This window comes from Urocitellus parryii, chromosome 16, assembly GCF_045843805.1.
Source record: "Urocitellus parryii isolate mUroPar1 chromosome 16, mUroPar1.hap1, whole genome shotgun sequence".
NCBI lineage: Eukaryota > Metazoa > Chordata > Mammalia > Rodentia > Sciuridae > Urocitellus > Urocitellus parryii.
The window spans coordinates 14,640,217-14,659,074 of record NC_135546.1 but is presented as its reverse complement, the minus strand read 5'-3'; the positions used below and the strand labels follow the sequence as shown (position 1 = coordinate 14,659,074).

General features: G+C 51.8%; 1 protein-coding gene across 5 annotated transcripts in view; it reads left to right on the top strand.

Moving 5' to 3' along the window:
- Atp2b2 (ATPase plasma membrane Ca2+ transporting 2) overlaps positions 1-18,858 on the top strand; it is a 131,047-nt gene that overhangs the window by 14,097 nt on the left and 98,092 nt on the right. For all 5 annotated transcript variants that reach the window (XM_077793544.1, XM_077793543.1, XM_026383009.2 and 2 more), the window contains exon 2: positions 7,402-7,919. In XM_077793544.1, the coding sequence (XP_077649670.1) occupies positions 7,721-7,919 (199 nt within the window). In that variant the 5' untranslated portion in view covers positions 7,402-7,720. The remainder of the gene's footprint in view (positions 1-7,401; positions 7,920-18,858) is intronic.

Here is an 18,858-nt window from a genome sequence, read left to right as displayed (position 1 = left end):
GCCACCATCTTTCAGTTAGGATCTGAAAAGCTGTTGGCTTGTGGTGTGTGTGTGTGTGTGTGTGTGTGTGTGTGTGTGTGTGTGTGTTGTGTTAATTCTGCCTTTGAAAGATAGCTTCCTTCTTTGTCAAATTAACTCCTCCCAAAATATTGTTCCTTCCTCTGCCAGCATCCCTCGTGGCAAAGACTTTTTATTAAGGTGCCCCTAACCTAGTCTTGAGTCATGGAAATGTAACAATACGGAGTCATTTAAATGCTAATAAGATGAAACCGAAATGCATAAATCCAATATTGTCAGAATGTTCTCCTGGATTCTGAAGGGCTTGGAGCTTCAAACCTTGAAGGGACCCCAGAGAGCCCTAGTCCAGTTCCTTCACTGGCCACATGGGGAGGCCCAGAGAGGAAAGAGGCTTATTCAAGGTCACTCCACTGGAGCTGGGGAGAAGGAGTGGAGCTTCTCACTGAGCTCTCTAGGCCAGAGATGGCTGTACGCCCCACCCAGGCCCTGAGCACATTGGCTTAGGACAGGGTGCCCACCCAGGCAGTGTTGAGAAGTGGCTGTAGGTGGCCCTCATGAAGAAACCATGAGAAAGACGCACCTGCTAAAAACCAGGGGAGGCAGGGGCTCCCAGAGAAGCCAGCATCATGGAACATCTGGTCTGAGTTGGGAGCTGGGTCTCACTGGGTCCCTGCAGCAGCCTGTAAGACAGATGAGATTCAGCAATGTGAAGCGACTTCTCCAAGGTCATATGGCTCATTTAATCCCTCAGCCATGGAAAGGTGGGACACATGATAAGGCAACAAGAACATCAGAATCCGGCGGAGCCTCGTAACCCCACCTCTTACTCAGAAGGGATGCTGGGGAGAGGAGGGAAGGGGCTGCAGCTCAAATAAAAAATCATCACCACCAATTCTGATAGCTTTCCTGACCCCTAGCACACCCACAAAGTAGGGAGGATAAGAATCATCCATTTTACAGACAAGGAAACTGAGGTCTGAAAATATATCTAATGTTATAGGCAGCAGGCACGGATGTTCATTCATTCGTTACCTATTTGTTGAACTCCTTCTGGGTGCCAGGTACTGCATTTGGTACAAAACAGACATGGCTGCTGACCATGTGGTGCTCCCAGGCTCCTGGGGAAAGGAGATAGAGTTAAGCAGTCCTGAGAAGTGGATGTGAAACATGCTACAATCCAGGAATCCTCTGGGAACCAGGAACTTGTGGGCTAGATGGTCACCTGGGCTTCCAAGAAAGGGGCACTGGGGCAGGCAGGAAGACAGAAACCCAGGATCTGAGAAGGTTCAGTACAGATGTGTGGGCTGCAGGTTTGCAGGACTCAGGCAGCTGATAGAGTCTCTGCAAACTTCTAGGTCTTTGGTTCTGTCGACCTGTCGGAAGATCATTTGTATTACATCATGAAGTGCTTCAGTGCCTGGGGAACCCATGTTTTTGAATTGAGCAAATTTCCCAGCCAGAGCAAGTAACCACAGTGAGTTATGTAATTTAGAAGGGGAAAAAAACAGGCAAGATATCCAGAACAAAGGTGACCTTGTGGGTGCACCTGTGAGATGCGGGGGCTGAGGATGAGCAGCATCAAAAGAAGCACAGAAGATGAGTCACCTATGGGGCAGAGCACCACCTTGTTATCAGTGCCTGTTGTCCTAGGCGTCCCCCTTGTTATCCTAGGGCTGCATCCATCCTTGCTCACCCTGGTCCCTTCTTGCACCTTTCACTATGTTCCTCCAACCTTCACTTAGACAAAGTTGTGTATTTCTGTTTTTCCTGTATTTTTAGCTTAAATTCTGCTTAACCTATAGGGAAAATATTTCTTACTTGGAGTTGAGAGGAACGACCTTCCCCAATACCTTAGTCTAGGTCAGATCTTCCTGCTTTGGGCATCCACAGCTCCTGGGAATCCCCATCATGGCAAACTCACCAAGTCATGGAAATCACTAATTTAATCATGTCTCTTCCCCACTGTCAGCTCCTAGAGGGCAGAGGCCGTGTCTTGATTCCTCAGTGCCTGGCACCAAGTAGCTTTCCAAAATATCACCATTGAATGGATGTGTGAGTGGATGGGTAGGTGGATAGAGTGGATGGGTAGGTGGATAGATAGATGGACAGATGGTGAGTGGTGAGATGGATGTGGACAGACATACTGGTGGGTATGTGTGTAGATGAATGGATGGAGGGATGGATGGGTAGATTGAGTGGGTGAGTGAGTAGATGGATGGATGGATAAGGGTGGGTATATGGATGGATGAATGGGTTAGTGGATGGATGGATGGATGGGTTGGTGGATGAATGGATGGATGGACAGATGAGTAGATAAATGAAGGGTGGGTGTGTAGATAGATGGATGGATGAGTAAGTGGGTGGATGGATGGATGAATGGATGGATTGGTGGATGAATGGATAATGGACAGATGAGTAGATAAATGAATGGGTGGGTGTGTGGATAGATGGATGGATGGATGGATGGATGGATAGGTAAGTGGGTAGATGGATGAGTGGGTAGATGATAAAGGATGGATTGATGGAAGGTGGATTGGGGAATGAGTGGGTAGATGGATGGATGGATAAGTGGGTGGGTAGATGGATGGATGAATAGATGGGTGGGTGTGTAGATGGATGGATGGATGGATAGATAAGTAAATGGGTGGATGGATGGATAAGTGGGTAGATGGGTGAGTGGGTAGATGAATAAATTGATGGATGGATGGAGGGTGGGTGGGTGAGTGAGTGGGTAGATGGATTGGCAGGTAGTAGTGGGTGAGTGGGCAGATAGACGATTGAACATCACAGTTCATCTTAACACAATAGTCATTACTATTGACAGTAACCATTAACTCATGCCTACTATTGTGATCACAGACATAATTGCTGCTAACAATTCTCATAGCTCGTGCTGTCAGAGATGTAATTATCAGTGCCTGTAAGCCACGCTGCAGGTAGCAGGGGGACAGACAGAAAACAGCACCTCAGGTTTAAAAAGTCCCTTGTGGTTTGCAAAACACTTTGGTTCACATATGGTACTTCATTTAAGTCTCATAAGAACCCCTTGAGGGAGATTCACCATGGGAGGCCCCAAAGCATCCTGGCTAGGAGTATGTCCCTGGAACCAGACCGCCAGGGTTTAAATCCCTCCACCACTACCAGGCCATGGTGACCTTGGCTAATTTGCTGCACCTTGCTTGGCCTCTGTTTCTGCATATGTGTGGAAATAACAAGACTGTTTCATAAAATGGCTGGATGTATTAATAGGAATCACAATAATTACCGAATGCTTACCACATGCCAGACTGGGTTATAATCATTTTACAAAAAACAACTCAGTTAAGCCTCATAACTCTGATGAGCTAGATAGTATTGTTTACCCTAACCCTACTTTTTTTTCTGGTTGTATACAAAGTATATTCACACCATCTGTGTATTCATATGTGTACTTAGGGTAATGATGTCCATCTCATTCCACCATCTTTTTAACCTCCTGCTCCTTCCCTTCCCCTCCCACCCCTCTGCCCTTTCTAGAGTTCATCTATTCCTCCCATGCTCCCCCTCCCTACCCCACTATGAATCAGCCTCCTTATATCAGAGAAAACATTCGGCATTTGGGTTTTTGGGATTGGCTTAGCATTATCTTCACTTAGCATTGTTAACTTCACTTAGCATTATCTTCTCCAACTCCATCCAGTTACCTGCAAATGCCATGATTTTATTGTCTTTTATTGCTGAGTAAACCTACATTTGTTTTAGTATTTTTAGTTGTACATGGACACAAACCCTTTACTTTATTCATTTATTCTTATTTGGTGTTGAGAATCAAACCCAGGGCCTCACACATGCTAGGCAAGCACTCTACCACTGAGCCACAACCCCAGCCCCTCCCCAGCTTTTTTAAGATAATGAAAGCAAAATTTACTTGCTTCCCGTTCTACTGGGAAGTGAAGAAACTGAATTTGAATCCATATATTGTGGTTTCTAGAGTCCCTACTCTTTATACCTTACAGTAGCATCTCTGAAAGAAATGTCCCTGGAAAGCATTTAGAGTGCCCGACTCCTAACAGATGCTCAATAAATGCTCGCCACATGCCACTAATTTAGCAGTATTACATGTTAGCATCCCCAAACTGCAGATGCTGAAACTAAGACTCAGGAGAAGCTGGGTGGCTAGCTCAGGATCACAGACTGATCTCCCTGCTCCATCGGGAAGGTTAGAGTGAGTCTGGGGATCGCAAATGGTCAACTGGCCTTGCTTTCATCTGGCCCACACTTATTGCACACTTATTGGCTACAGGTCAGTTCTAAGATCCTTCTGGACCGAAGGTCTAAGTCCCCTCAACTCCCACTTGTCCCTGAGAAAACAAAGGCCATTCTGGAAGGCTTCCAGTCAGCCTCCAACAAGGGCTTTGCCTTCCCTGAGCATCTCAGACCCATCTCTCCTCCCATCCTGCACTGGCCTGAAGGGGCCCTAACCCTTGTTCTCTCCCTTCTCTCCTAATGGCTGTGCCCCCTGTCTGCCACACTCTATCCTTGTCTTGATCCAGGCATTTATTTTTCCTTACACAGCTTCCTGAACTTACCCATAACACATTCACACTGGTGGGTAGGGGGGGGGCGTTGGTGGGGGTGGTTCTACTTAACACAAAAGCCCCTGCACAACCTTTGAGTTGAGCCCAAGGCCTCACCCCACCCTGAGAAAGGAGCCCACGTGCTCTGATAGATCTCCCCTTGCAGCAGATTCTAGACTGGGGATGGGGCACGTTAAGGACCCTCAAAGACTTCTAGAAGAGGAAAAGGAGCATCTAACCCAAATCCAAACACCAACACTGTCTCCAGAGAAGCTCGGGGTCCTGGAACAGGCTTCAGTCAAACCTTTCTTATGGGATGGTAGAAAAGGGTCCAAGGCTTCAAGTCCAAAAGACCTTTCACTCCCTGTCATTTCCGTGTGACCTTGTGCACATGATTTCATTCCTATGAACCTCATTGTCTTTGTCTGTAGAATGGGTATCATCACAGTATCCACTTTTCGGGGTTGTAAGAATACAATGAGATTTTGTTTCCTTGCTTTTCATTCATTCATTCAACAATTATTTACTGGGCACTTTTGAAGAATGAGGTACTTTTCTAGACAGAGCAGCACATAATATACTGACCACCTGCCCCCTGAGAATTTACCTTCAGTGGATTACACTATATGAACAGGCACCTTTTTCCTTTTGTGCTGAGGACCAAACCCAGAGCTTCGCACATCCTAAGCAAGGACTCTATCACTAACTACACCCCAGTCCCCACATGGATGAGGTGACATGCAGTGCACACAGGGCCTGATTCATTGCACATGTTTAAGAAGTGGGGAGAGTGGAACTGGATGGTTGTTCTTCAAAGATGTACTTGGCCACACCCCACCTCACCTGTTCTGTTAGGGTCAAAGTTCATGAGTTCTGGGAACAGTGTGTACTCCAGTGGCCAAGTTGTGGGAACACTTCTGCACAATTGGAAGGAGAAGTACCGAGCACACCGTATACTTGATCTCTTCTTGAGGCAGTGTGTCCATATTATGGTCTCCTCCATGAGATACTCGTTGGTCCCAAATGAGCAGGGGACACTGCTTCTTCCTGCATCCCTGAGTAAAAGTGCTCCTCTGTAAGGTGTGGCAGTTTCTTCTAAAGCCTCCAGCTCCTCCTGACCCTTGGCTGGGAGGCTGCACACCCTGGATGAAAACAAAGTGGATTTTAACACAGTTCATTATCCCCAGTGAATTGAGAGGCAGCCAGGGGACAGAGGAGAGTGACTATTATTATCCCCATCTTACCGATGAAGGAAATCTGGGCTCCAAAGTGAAGGGACTTGCCCAGGGTCCCACACCAGGATGTAGGAGAGCTCAGATTTGAACGGGGACTGCTCTGACTCCAGATCCTGTGTCTTAGCTGCAGCCTACACAGTGCACCCGCCCGCCGGGCACTTCAGAGAGAAAGAAGGTTGCTTCCCAAGGGAGAGGAAGAGCCCTGGGCTGGCAGCCAGGAGACCACCCCACTCTCTGGGCATCTCCACTTCCTTGTTCTCTATAGCTCAAGACAATTTCCTTTCACTCTCCAAGCTTCGGGCACCCTCTGGGAAAGTTAAAAGACCCAAATGCTCAGCTCTAAAATGTGTGCAAGAGGGAAGGATTGTGAGGAGCACTGGGGTCTGGAGCTGCGTCAGGGGACTCAGTCCTCTCTTCTTGTCCTGGGCCCCTTCCCCCTCTTTGTCCCGAGCCCAAGATGGCCAGCTGTCTGTGGCTGGGCGGGGCGGGTCCCTGTGCCAGGCTCAGCCGAGCTCAGCAGGGGCCCTTTGTCACCCAACGCTTGCCGGGGCCTCGGTCGCTGGTGTTGGGTGTCTGGGCAGATTGGATTCTCTCCTGGCAGCCCCACAGATGCTGCACTCCTACAAGGGTGGCCTGGCGGGCAGGGAGAAGCCGGCGGGGCTCCCTCCTCCTGTGCTCCTGAGAGGGACAATCAATCGGCCACTGTCCATGGTTCTGATGTGAGGGGGTTCCAGGTGAGGGCTCCGTGACCAGAGCTCATACGAGGGACCAAGCTCGAGGCTCAATTCTGTGCCTCATGAATATATATATGACAGGCGTCTCTAGCCAGGCCAAGGGCCCTGATTAACGTGGTTGGGGGCTGTGGGTGGAGGTGGGGATCTTTTCTCCTTCCCTGTGCCTGTGAAACCCAAGTGGGGAAGGAATGTGGGGAGAAGAGAATGTACTACGGGCAGAGGTGGCGTGGGTGGGAGTGGTCATGTGTGTGTGTCCAGAGGCCTGTGTTCCTAGGGAGAGGGAGGGCATGTCTCAGATTTTGTGGGGCTGGGATGTGGGTAAACAAGCGTAGTCAGAGAAAAAAGGAAACGGGGTCTGGTGTGCACACAGCGTTTGGTGGGGCAGGGGTGGGGATATGAAGTTGTATGCCTAGAAGTGTGACAGTGTGTGACAGGGTGGGGCTGTTCCTCAGAGTGGTATGAATGGGGGGCCTGAGTGTTGGTGCGTGTGTCTGGCAGTGGGGGGGGGGCTAGGAATATGCATTTTGGGTATTGCATGGCAGACGGTGTGGGCACAGGGCTGGTCGGAACTCAGCATGTTACACAGCATGGAAAATTGGGGATAGGGTATGTTATGAGGCTCTACCAGGCTGTGTCTTGAGCTGCTCTGTTGTAGGGTTCGGTGGTTGCTGCTAACCATTCGGGTGTACAGTGTTGCTAGTGGGTTGGGAGTTGTTGAACTAATGCCTGAGTGAGAGTGTATGTGTGTGTGCTCAGCGTTACTTGGGACCATGTGTGCACACCTACAGCTTGGATTTTACTGAGCCCCTGTCTCAGGAGGACTCCAGTGCCTGACCCACTCTCTGCTTGTCCCCACAGGAGCCACCACCCCTGACCATGTAGATGCCAGCTTCAGGTAGCAACATGGACCCCACTGAATGGAGACTCCTGGGTCTGCAGCCCTGAGCCCCTCTGGCCCCTGGACCTTGCCCCCCACCTGGGGACACACCTTGGAGCTCACCACTGCTGTCGCCAGCCCACCTCAGCCACCCCCTCCCTCCGGGACCCGGAGTCGGCCACCTGGAGCTGCAGCTGTCCAGTGAGGGTGTGCTGAGAACAGCCACACGCAGCCATCACCCAGAAGCCTCTTGTCCAGTGCTGACCTTTGGGCCCACCCTGAGCAGGGACTTCAGCAAACATGGGTGATATGACCAACAGCGACTTTTACTCCAAAAACCAAAGAAATGAGTCGAGCCATGGGGGTGAGTTTGGGTGCACGTTGGAGGAGCTCCGCTCCCTCATGGAGCTGCGGGGCACAGAGGCTGTGGTCAAGATCAAGGAGACCTACGGGGACACTGAAGCCATCTGCCGGCGCCTCAAAACCTCACCTGTGGAAGGTAAGTGTGGGAGACTTGAACCCAGGGCTGCAGGCCCGGTGGCCACTGAGTTGGCACCAGGGACTCTGTTCATAATATTTAGTGGCAGAGATGTGTCGGAAGTGGACTGAAAATTGCCAGAATTGCCATTCTAGTGTGTTCTAGCTGGGCGTCAGCCACTTTGAGGAGGCCAGGGGAAAGAGCATCATCATCTGGGCTTGGGCAGGAGCCACAGCATTGCAGGTGCATCCGGTTCCAGCTGCCCAAGGGAACCCTGTGGCCAGGCTGAAGTCACATCCTCTTGCAAATCCAGATTCCAGTTGGGGATGGCTGGAGATCTTGGGGCAGCTGTGGACTGTGGAACTGCTGGGCAGACAGGGCAGCAAGAAGATGGGCCATGATAGGCAGGGTGACAGACACCCTTGTTTGTCTTTCCCTGAGGGTGAAAGTGGGGTTTTCTTGCAATTGTCAAAATAAGCAGGCTTGGAATTTCCAGAGAGAGGCTTTTAGCTCCTAGGGCTTTTCAGAAGGGGATCAAAAGTCCCAAAGGCATGGGTCCAAGGCCCTGCCCGACTCTTCCAGTCCTGTGACTTTGCACAAAAACTGCCCTGAGCTTTGGTCTGTTCTCTGTAACATGCAGTCAATGCCTCCTACACAGTGCTTAGTGCAGCGCTAGGTATACAGTAGGTGTTCAGTAAGTATGATTATTCTAGAAGTGGATAACAGTCTCTCCCCCAAATGTAGATCACACCTGGATTGGAGGCAGACAACAACTAGATTGGAGAAATCTGTCCCCCAGTCCCCATGCCTGGGTACTGCTGGTCACTAATCCTGAACTCGTTTCTATAGAGGCTACGTCACCGGCCCTGCTGCTCAGCTGGGACCCACCAGGGCCAGCCAGACAGTGCAGTGGCCACACATGCCTACCCCCTGCCACACCCTGCAACTCCTGGATGTCTGTGGTCAGGAGGCAAATTCTCATATTGACTGCTCTCACTGAGATTGTGCCTGTAGGACGAGCCCAGGCAGAAGTTTAAAAGTGAATCTCCTCCCTTGGTACTGTTTGGTCACAATTCAGTGGGAGGGGAGGGAAGAGGGAAGCATCAATTCTGACTCAAGGCCTGAAGATGGCCGCTTGTGGCCCTAAGATGGGCACAGGCTCTGCTGCAGGCTCCTGGGTCCCAGTCTTGGGTGACCACAAATCCCTGGCGGAATGGACCATGCTCATCCCACCATCAGGGCCACACCCTGGCCTGCGAGGAGGCAGAGCTGCCTGAGCGGCCTTTGCCTCTTGACTGGGGACCAGCATAGAAATTCTTGAATATCTCTGGGTCCCAGCTCTGGGGAAAAGCTGAAGGAAGCTGGGATCACTGTCCCCAGGAACAGCCACTGCCTGCCACAGGTGGGGTTCCATACCCCCTTGAAACTGGGCCATGGACTCCAAGTTAAGAAATCCACCCTTCCCTCCCACAAGAAAAGCTCTCAGGCCCCAGGGAATTGGGCAGTACATGGTCAAGGTCCAGCCCTGTACAGAGCCAGTGCCAGGTGTCTTCTTTGACACCACCCCCACTCCCCTACTGGGGAGAAGAAGCACCCACAAACCTGAGGGGTGGGCCCTGTCTGCTCTCTATTCACTCAGCAAGCGCCTGGGCCTGATATACGAAGGCTCGGGAAGTACCCGGGGAAAACCCAAGATGTGGCCACCAAGTCCCCAGCCCCTGGGAAGCAGCTCAGGCAGCTGATTGGCCAAACATCAGGGGACCAAGAGCAGCAGGGACTCCAGGGCTCACAGGGAGGTGAGGCAGGTGGGCAGCAATGTCAGAACAGGCTTCCTGGAGGAAGAAGTGTTTGCACTTGACTGTGGAAGAAATAGAAATAAAGCCTACAGTGTGAGCTAGAGCAGCCTGTCTTAGAATTCTGCAGCCCTCTGGCGTGCTCAAGAAATCCCTCATTGCGTAAAAGCCGATGGAGTCAATTTTGTCATCTGTAAAACTAAAAGAACGACATCTCTGAGTCGCTGTGCCGCCTGCCAGCCATGTACCTCTGGGCCTTTGGTCTGACCTCTCTGGACCTTGGTTTCCTGATTTCTCACGAGGACCAGTTGAGAGGAAGATCTCTGAGGAGGAAAGTCCATTGTAGGATCAGCTCAAATTCCTGCTGTCTTGGTCTCTAGAAGGATCTCCGGGACATGGCAGGGGTAGGAGTGGGAGAGATCTGGGGAGCAGCAGAAGAGCAGAAGGCTCTAGATCCCAGACATGGATGGACTGGTTCAAATCCCAGTTCTGCCACTTGTCCACTGTGGGTCTCTGGGCATGTTCATCAAACTCTCTGTGCTTCCGCTTTTCATCTGTAAAATGGGGATAACAATGTGGTGACCTCCCAGGGTCATGGTGAGGACAAAGTGAGGTGGCTGGGAGTCGTGCAGACATGTCAGTGGTTCTGTGTCAGGATTCAGCCTCAGAGAATAGGCACCTCCACCTCCCTGTCAATAAGATGCGCTGTGCATGTTGAATGAGACTAAGCCGAGTACCCAGCGTCTGTGTGCCCGCTATGTCAGTCCTTCTTGTTATCATCCTGGGAGTCATTATTCTGGAAGAAGCAGTCATAGTCCCCAGAAAGGGTGCAATGTGCCTCTTTTGGATCCCTGGTCTTCATGTGGAGCAACACTTTGAATTAGACTAGACTGCTCTGCTTCCCCCATGACGCATGCTCCTGAAAGCAGGTGTTTTCCTATTTTACAAATGAGGAGCATGAGGGCCCAGCAGGCTTTGAACCCAGCTCCACACAACTCAAGCTGAGCATGTCCACCTGGGAACAGTCCTCTCTGGTGTCCACTGTTGAGGCAGCCCTGAGTTGAAGGGGATCACCAGGGACACTTTTCCTTACCTTGACTCTTTCCTTACCTTGACCCTGTTTGAGCCTCCCACCATTTAAAGAAATGCTTAGCCTCCAGTCTCAACTCTGACTTAAAAGCCAAGTAGTCTGGGCTATGCTGACTCTGGCCACTCCTGACACCCCCTGTCACTTATCTGCTGATGTGAGTCCAGAATTGGCCCCCAAGTCACTCATGTTGCAGGAAGCTGCTCAGGCCCTGCATAAATCAGCCGTCCCCTTCACATCCAGCTAAATTTAGGCAGAAAAAAAACTCTAAAAGTGATGGATGGAGTCTGAAGCCACATCCCACCCAGTCTGAAGCTGCACAGCCTGTTGCACCAAAGAAATTGGTATTGGATTTTCCACCTGGGGGCCTGACTTGGGTGATGCCTGTTGGGTAACCCTGGCCTGCTCTGCCCTATCTGCGCACCTTTCCTTCCTCATTTACTATGGTTCTGCTTGATGTCCTTCCCTTTTTACCTTCTGTTCCCTTTCCTTCCACACCCTTCCAGCCTGGGGCAATAAAGTTGCAGTCTTGAGGGGCTTCTCTCTGAGGGGCACTGAGAAAGTTGAATCCAAGCTCTCTGGGCCCCAGCTGACATCTCTGTGAAATGGGGATGATAACAGTCCCTGCCCAGGCGACCAACCAGGCGGGTTTATGAAGCTTGTTCCTATTACACCCAAACATTTCTTTGAAAAACAAAATACCTGGGCCCCACCCCCATGAAAGAGGCCATCAGATATGACAGTGTCTAGTGCAGGGTCACCATGCTCTCAGTGGCACAAACATGGGTGGCAGGTTTGGGGGCTAGTCCCCAGAACCTAGTTCAGTGCCCAGGGGCATAAGAAAGATTCATAGAAAGAAGGAAGGAAGGAAAGAGAAAAAAAAAGAAGACGGAGTGTCCTGGCATGTCTTGCTGCCCAGGACGGAAGCTGCAGGCCAGAGACAGGACACAGGACACCCAGTGTCACCCACGGGACAGGTGGCTTCAGTTCCCCAGGCCCCGTGTGGTGCGGCCCTGAGCCACAGAGCTGGGTGGCCCTCAGCCTTCACTTCCTAAACTTGCACCTTGGGCTGTCAGAAGGGATGGCTCAGACAGGGCCCTGTCAGGTGTCCACCACTCTGTTTCCTGCTGGGGACGATCAAAGGGTCAAAGAAGACGGGGTAGTGAGGGGTGGGTGGGAACTGGATACTGCCGTGCGTTGCGAAACGGAACCTCTGGTTAATTTTGCATGAATCCCACAGCTGCCCAGGTGAGGGGGGAGAGAGAAAGGGGTTCGGCCTGGGCAGGAGGCAGAGCACAGAAGGTGGCTGCTTCGTGTCACATACGCTATTAAAGGAGAACGCCCCTGAGGCCGGCAGCACCCCATCATCCACGTACCCTGGCCAGCTGGCGCCAGGGAGGCTGTGGGGCAGTGAGCCAGCACCTCTGTGTGCACAGTTCTCCATGTTTTCTGTCTCCCCATGGACCACTGGGCCCCTGCAGGGTCCATATAAAGTGGCCCAGGCTCCATATAAAGTGGCCCAGGCTCCTTTCTAAGGCTTTGAACTCTGTCAGATGTGAATCCTGGGAGGGAAATGATTCTCCCAAGTATTTCAAGAGGCTGAGCAAACCTAGCCACCTTCTCAAATAAATGTGGGGGGTGAAGGAAGAGAAGGCACAAAGACTAGGGAGGTATCTCCGTCTCACCTCTGTCACTAAGTAGATTTGTGAGACTCTTGCAACCTGTTTTCTTCTCTCTGAAATGAGATTTGGGCCACTTTCAGTGAGTTGAAAATGTTGTGAAAGTATTCTGCAAAAGAATAGGCTTGTATTTACTGGGCACTTCTATCCACTAGGGTTCTATTGAACAGAAACCCATCTTAAACTGACTTATGAAAAAAGGAATGTTCTGGGCAGTGAGTGGGGTCTCAGAAATGGCTTAGATATGGCTGAGGAACAAAAGTAGCATTTAGGAATGCCAGCGTTAGCATGACCATCCGTGTCACCAGCCAAACTACGACAGTGTTAACAATTACACCAGGGCAACAGGCATCCGCTGAGCCTCTCCAGGCAGGGGAGTGTCACAGCAGTGAGGAGGCTGACTTTGTGGCGGTTCTAATCCTGTTTCCACTTCTTACCCAGCTGTAGAATGCCAGACCAGTTCTCTAACTGCACTGCCTCAGTTTCCTCATCTGTAACCTGGGGTTATAACAAGTCCTCTTTCATAATATTGCCATAAAGATTCAAGTGTCAGCTTCATGCCTGGCACTTGGTAGGTGTTATATCAGCATAAGCTGTTGTCATTATTCTTCTCTTCTGGGAACTCTCCGGGTGACTTTAAGGGACACGTTGGGTTTTCATAGTGGAGAGAGAAAGGCAGTGTATCTGAGTGCATCCTTGGATTTGAGCGATGCAAGGGAGTCTGTAGGTTTAAAATAAAAAACGTGTCAGTCTCATATCAGCAACTCATACACACCCCACCACCGCCATCAGCATGGGAAAAAAGTCCCTTAAAAGCAGCTTGATATGAAGGTTTGATGAATCACGTGTAGAAGCATTCCAGAATGCCACCCACACATCTTTCTGAATCATCAATAAAGTAAACCCACGAGTCGATCAATACATGCTATGCATTGTCCCAGGCAAACAGTCTGAAGGTCAGGACGTGGCAGGGGAGGGAACAGAATGGTTAGAGAAAGTGCACCCTACAGCTGACCTGTGGGCTTCCATGTCGGTCCAGCAGAATGAGGGACCTTCACTGCCCACGAGCGATGTGGCTTGGCCTGGCAGGTACTTTGTGCAGCCAGGCACGCGGAGAGGTAGTGGAGGAGATGTGTGGGGGAGGATTTTTCAAAGGACCTCACTTTAGACAGACCCACCATGCAAAAAGCCCACGTCCCAAGTCTGCTGATGGCTGTCATTTACTGTGTGTGGACATATCAGGGCCACGCCCTTCTAGCACATCCTCACTGCAGGGCCCTGAGCAGGTAACAAGGGCTTGAAGAGGTGGGGCCGATTCTTACGGTGAAGACACCATCGTTTGGCAGAATAGATGTGCACCAAACAGTGGGTGCCCACAGTGTGCTCCGAAAAGGAGAAAGAATGAGAAATTTGACTTTAAATCACGGGACCCCAGGACCTTGAACAAGTCGCTTGCTCTCTCTGAGCCTCAGTTTCCTTATCTGTAAATCATGTGATGCTAACACCCACCTCCCAGAGCTTCTGGATGCAGGCATTTGATGAGCACCCCCAGGGTTGCCCCCTTATTCTATTACGCCAAGCAGTAACGGAGGCAGACACAAATTGGTTGAACAAGTACGTTGTGCATCTACTATGTGCAGGTTTGGGTGACATGTCCCCTTCTGGGAAGGGATCTTTGGATCCCACTCCTGGGGAGCAGTGTCTGCATGATGTGACTTGCACCTGGAACAGGTGGGGAGGTGAGGATGGGCCGCCTCAACACAGTGCTACTCCACCCAAGGGGGAAAGGGAGTCAGACAGGAAGCCACTCCAAGGGTGCAGGGGACGGCAGGAGTCCATAGGAAAGAGGGGAGCCAGGACCTCAGCCCAGCCACAGGGAAGGAGACGGGATCCCCTCCAGGATCCCCTGCCCCAGAGTTTCCTACAGATCCCCAGGAAAGGGGGTGTTGAGGTGCAAAGGCATCACCTCACATGATGTCCCTCTCATCCCCGTGTCACTGAGCTTACAGAGAAGGAAACCAAGGCCCAGAGCACCTCTATTAAAAATTGGCCTAGACAGGAGCAGTCCCCAGGTTGTCTGGTCCCTAAATGTGCACCCACCATCTCCTCAACCCAGTGTCAGCTGTTGACAGAAATAACTACAGCAAGAGAGCACGAGGGGAAGGTCGGAGGGCACCATTTATGACTGATGGGGGACAAAATCGGGAGAGGTGTCCCTAGTGAGGCCTTGAAGGACAGGGAGGAGCTGGGTGTGCGGCAAGGGGGAGAGAAGTCCAGTCTCAAGGGGAGCACAGAGGCACAGGCCCTGGGCTGAGAACTGGGGTAGCATAGGGAGGAGTGAGGAACTCATTGCTCCTGGAGCCTGGGACCCATCTCAAAGGGCAGAGGGCCCCAGCCATGGACTGCGGGGGGGTGGGGCGGTGGTACTGGGGATTGAACCCAGGGGCACTCAACCACTGAGCCACATCCCCAGCCCTTTTTATATTTTATTAGAGACAGGGTCTCACTAAGTTGCTTAGAGCCTCAATATGTTGCTGAGGCTGGCTTGGAACTCACAATCCTCCTGCCTCAGCCTCCAGAGCTGCTGGGATTGCAGGTGTGCACCACTGCACCTGGCTTAACTTTTGAAAATATTTTGAGCAGAAGAATTTTGGTAAGACTAGAAAAAAATGCCAAACTAGAGTATCTACAAGCCCAGATCGGATCCTGGATCATAGGAGTTCTCAGAGTGCCTCCGTTCTTACATCTGTGAGATGGAGAAGATAATTTCCAGCTCCCAGGGCCCACTTACTGTGCATTAGATGAGAGACACATGGTGGGCCTGGCTCACAGTGGGACCTTAAGGGACTTCCATCTTGCAGCTGCCCCACCCTGAGCACAGTCTGGCTGCATGTGCTGGGTCCCAGAGGGATGAATGTGCCTGGGCAGGAAAAGGGTGCTCGGGCCATCACCTGTGCCTAGATATGGAAGATGGGCAAGAGGCAGGGACCTGCCTGACATTGGCCCTTAGTGACTAAGACCCTGTCATCCTCCATTCTGGGCCTCTGTCCCTCCATCTGCAAAATACAGAGTGTAGGTGTGTCTGGAAGGGTCTGAGGCCCCTCCAGGCTCAGACATTCTAGAATTGTGAGACTCTCCACCTCAGGACCCCAGCAGTGCACACATCAGACTGGTCCAGTTGAGAAAGCCCGTGACCTGGAAGCCTTGGGCTTTGGCAAAGGTCCCATCACAGCCTGGGCCAGGGCGGTGCCCTAGACCCTGCGCCCCACAGCTGCGCCCAGCAGCCTTTCCCTACAGGTGACTTTGGGGTCTGGCCTAGTCCCTGATGTGCTGCTCCAACAGAACACCTAGGACAGGAAAACTCACAAGGAACAGAGATTTGTGTCTTACAGTTCTGGAAACTGGGAAGTTCAAGGTCACGGGTCATCTGGCAAGGGCCTTCTTGTTGCATCATCCCAAACGGAGGCCGAAGGGGGTGAGAGATGAGGAAGAGGGAAAGCAAGCCCCCACACCTTAATGGCATTAATCCATTAATCACCTCTTAAAGGACCCACCTCTGAACACTGTTGCATTAGGGATTGAGCTGCCCACACAGGAACTTTGGGGACACATTCAGTTCAGAGCTGGCCCTCCCCTTGATGGCTCCCAAGGCCTGGACTTGGCAGCTGACCAGCCCATGGGCATTTCCTGGCAACAGAAACTGCGGCCTGGACCCTAGTTTTCAATTTCCTCCCCCAGGCTCAGTTTCCTCACCCATCGCATGGCTAAGGGGTGAGACTTGTCCTCAGTAACTGCAGCCTGGACCACTCTGATGTCAGTGTGACTTCCGATGTGCACCGGAGGCCTCGTTCAAGACAGCTGGAACAGCCTGTCCCTCCAGGCCCGCCTGTCACCTGAGAGGCCCAGACAGGGCGGGTGAGATACTTATACATGCCCCTCACCTCCGAGCGGTTACCTTACTCCTGGTGCAGCCCAGGCCCCCCGCTGAGGTTTCAGGCCCAGCGTTATTTATAGTCCGTGGAAATGAGCACCTCAGCCGGCGGCTCCCTGGTACCCACCTGCCCGTACCAGCCTCCGCCCCAAAGAGAGGGTCCCCTGCAAAGTCCTGAGGTCCACAAAATGACCCAGGGGACAGTGTATGACTGCAAGGCCCAGCTCCTCCTGTGAAAAAGCTTTGGACATGTCACCGAGTTGAGAGACAGGAGCCAGCTTTTCCGGCTGGGGGACCCAGGAGGGCTGCACAGAGGAGGTGGCATTAGAACTAAAGCATTTGAAAGGTCAACGGGGTTTGCCATGAGGCAGGGCTCTCCAGACAGAAGGGATGGTAGGGACGAAGGCACAGAGGCAAGAAAGAAGGGGATGTGAAAGAAAGAACAGCTCCTTGTGTTTGGCCAGGCCTTGGAGCAGAGGGTAGCGAGAAGTGATGATAATCAAGAGTGATTGAGCTTTATTTAGAGATGTCTCAGACACTGTTCTAAAATCTGGGCACACATCATTACCTCCTTTCGCCTCCCAACAACCATAGGAGGTAAGTGCAAGTTGCATCATCTCCCTTGTTATGAACAAGGAAACTGAGGCACAGAGAAGTTAAATCACCTGCCTGAGGTCACACAGCTAATGAGTGGAGGAACTAGATTCAAATCCAGGCAGACACCTTCTGAACCCATGTTAGAAACCTCTGTGAACAGATGTGATTATTGCTCAGAAAGTTTGGGCCTAAATTGAGGCAAACGGGAGCCCCTGAAGGTTCTGGAGCAGAGGAGTCATGTGGCTAAGCCAGCTGGTGGTGAGTGTGGTTGGGAAGGGAACACCCCTGTGAGAAGGGAGGAGCAGGCATTTGAAAGAGAGAGATCATGGTGAACCTGGGCTGGGGTGACAGAGAGGAGGGACTGTGAGTATGAAGCAGCAGGACTCACACCATGAGTGGGGGTCAAGGGGGACAGAGGTGTCAACCTGGAAGAAGTTTGCAAGACAGAGAGGGGCACAGTGTGAGGCCAGATGGAAGGTCCGTGGCTCGGCACTGTGCATTTGCAGGGCTGGGGCGTAGGACAGCAGATCCGGAACATGGTGAGAGGCTGGGCCTGGAGGTGGAACATCTCATGACAAAGATGATTGTGGAGGAGTCTGTCCCCTCTCTGCAGTCTCCAGGGCAGGGTTCTGCATGCCTCCCCACTCCTTAGCCCTGCCCACTACAGAGTATAGTCCCTACATTCGCAAGAGGAGATTCAGCAGGGGCACTTGTTAAGGACGGGTGTGGCACTCAGGTGTGGCATGATCAGGGTGTCCGACGCTGGACTGGCATTCAACTAGACGTGGCAACTGAGAAAGTAAGAAAGAGAGAGTCTTTGCTGAGGTGGGCAGGCTGTTGAGCCCCCTCCTCTGTGGTCTCCATTGCAGCCTTTTGGGTCCCCTCTCCCCTCCGCCCTCACACCACCCTGCCTGTCCCTCTACGGGTGTGCCAGGGAGCTACAAGAAGGTACCCCCAGACCAGGTGGCTTAAGAGCAGCAGGGGATCCTCACAGTGCTGGAGGCTGAGCCCAAGAGATCAGTGGGGGCTTCAGAGGGAGTGTTTGTGTCCCCCAGAGTTCACTGCTAAGCCCCAGCCCCTGGAGTGACAGTATTTGGAGGTGGGACTTTGGGTACTGGGTAGGTCCTGTGGGCAGAGGCTCGTGAACGGGATCAGCACCTTGATAAAAGAAGCCCCTCACCCTTCCCTTCTGTTGGGTGAAGACACAGCTCAAAAATGGGGTCTATGAACCACGAAGTGGGCCCTCACCAGACCCCAAGACCTGAACTCCCAGCCTCCAGAACCACCAGAAGTAAGTTTCTGTTGTCTACAAGCCTCACAGCCCGTGGTTTCTGTTAACACGGACCAAGATGGCGGGCCAGACTCATACCGTGGATCACCATGATGGCCTCCTCTTAACTGGGTAACTGTTCACCTCTGCAGTGACCCTGCTCCCCCGTGCAATCACAGGTACTACAAAGTAGCCATGCAGCGTGACAGTTAAGACACAGACGTCCCTGGGTCTGAATCCAGCTGTGCCACTTACTAGCCGTGTTGTGCCAAGCAGATGACGTCACCTCTCAGGTCCCGTGTACTCGCCTGTGAAATTGCCCTCATTCCTGCGCTGTTGAAAGGCATAAATGAGCTGGTGCACATCATAACACACTTAGCCCAGGAAGCACATCAGAGATGGAAATTGCCATTGTTATTATTGTCAGCGACAGGATCATCCTGGACATCATACGGGTTCAGTGGAAGTCCAGAGAGGGAAAGGTCTTGCCCAAGCTCACACAGCCACCTGGTACAGAACCAGACAGAACTCGGGTCTCCTGACCCAGAGTCACAGATTTTGTAATCACATCCCTGTGTGGATGTTAAGGGGCAGGGGAGATAA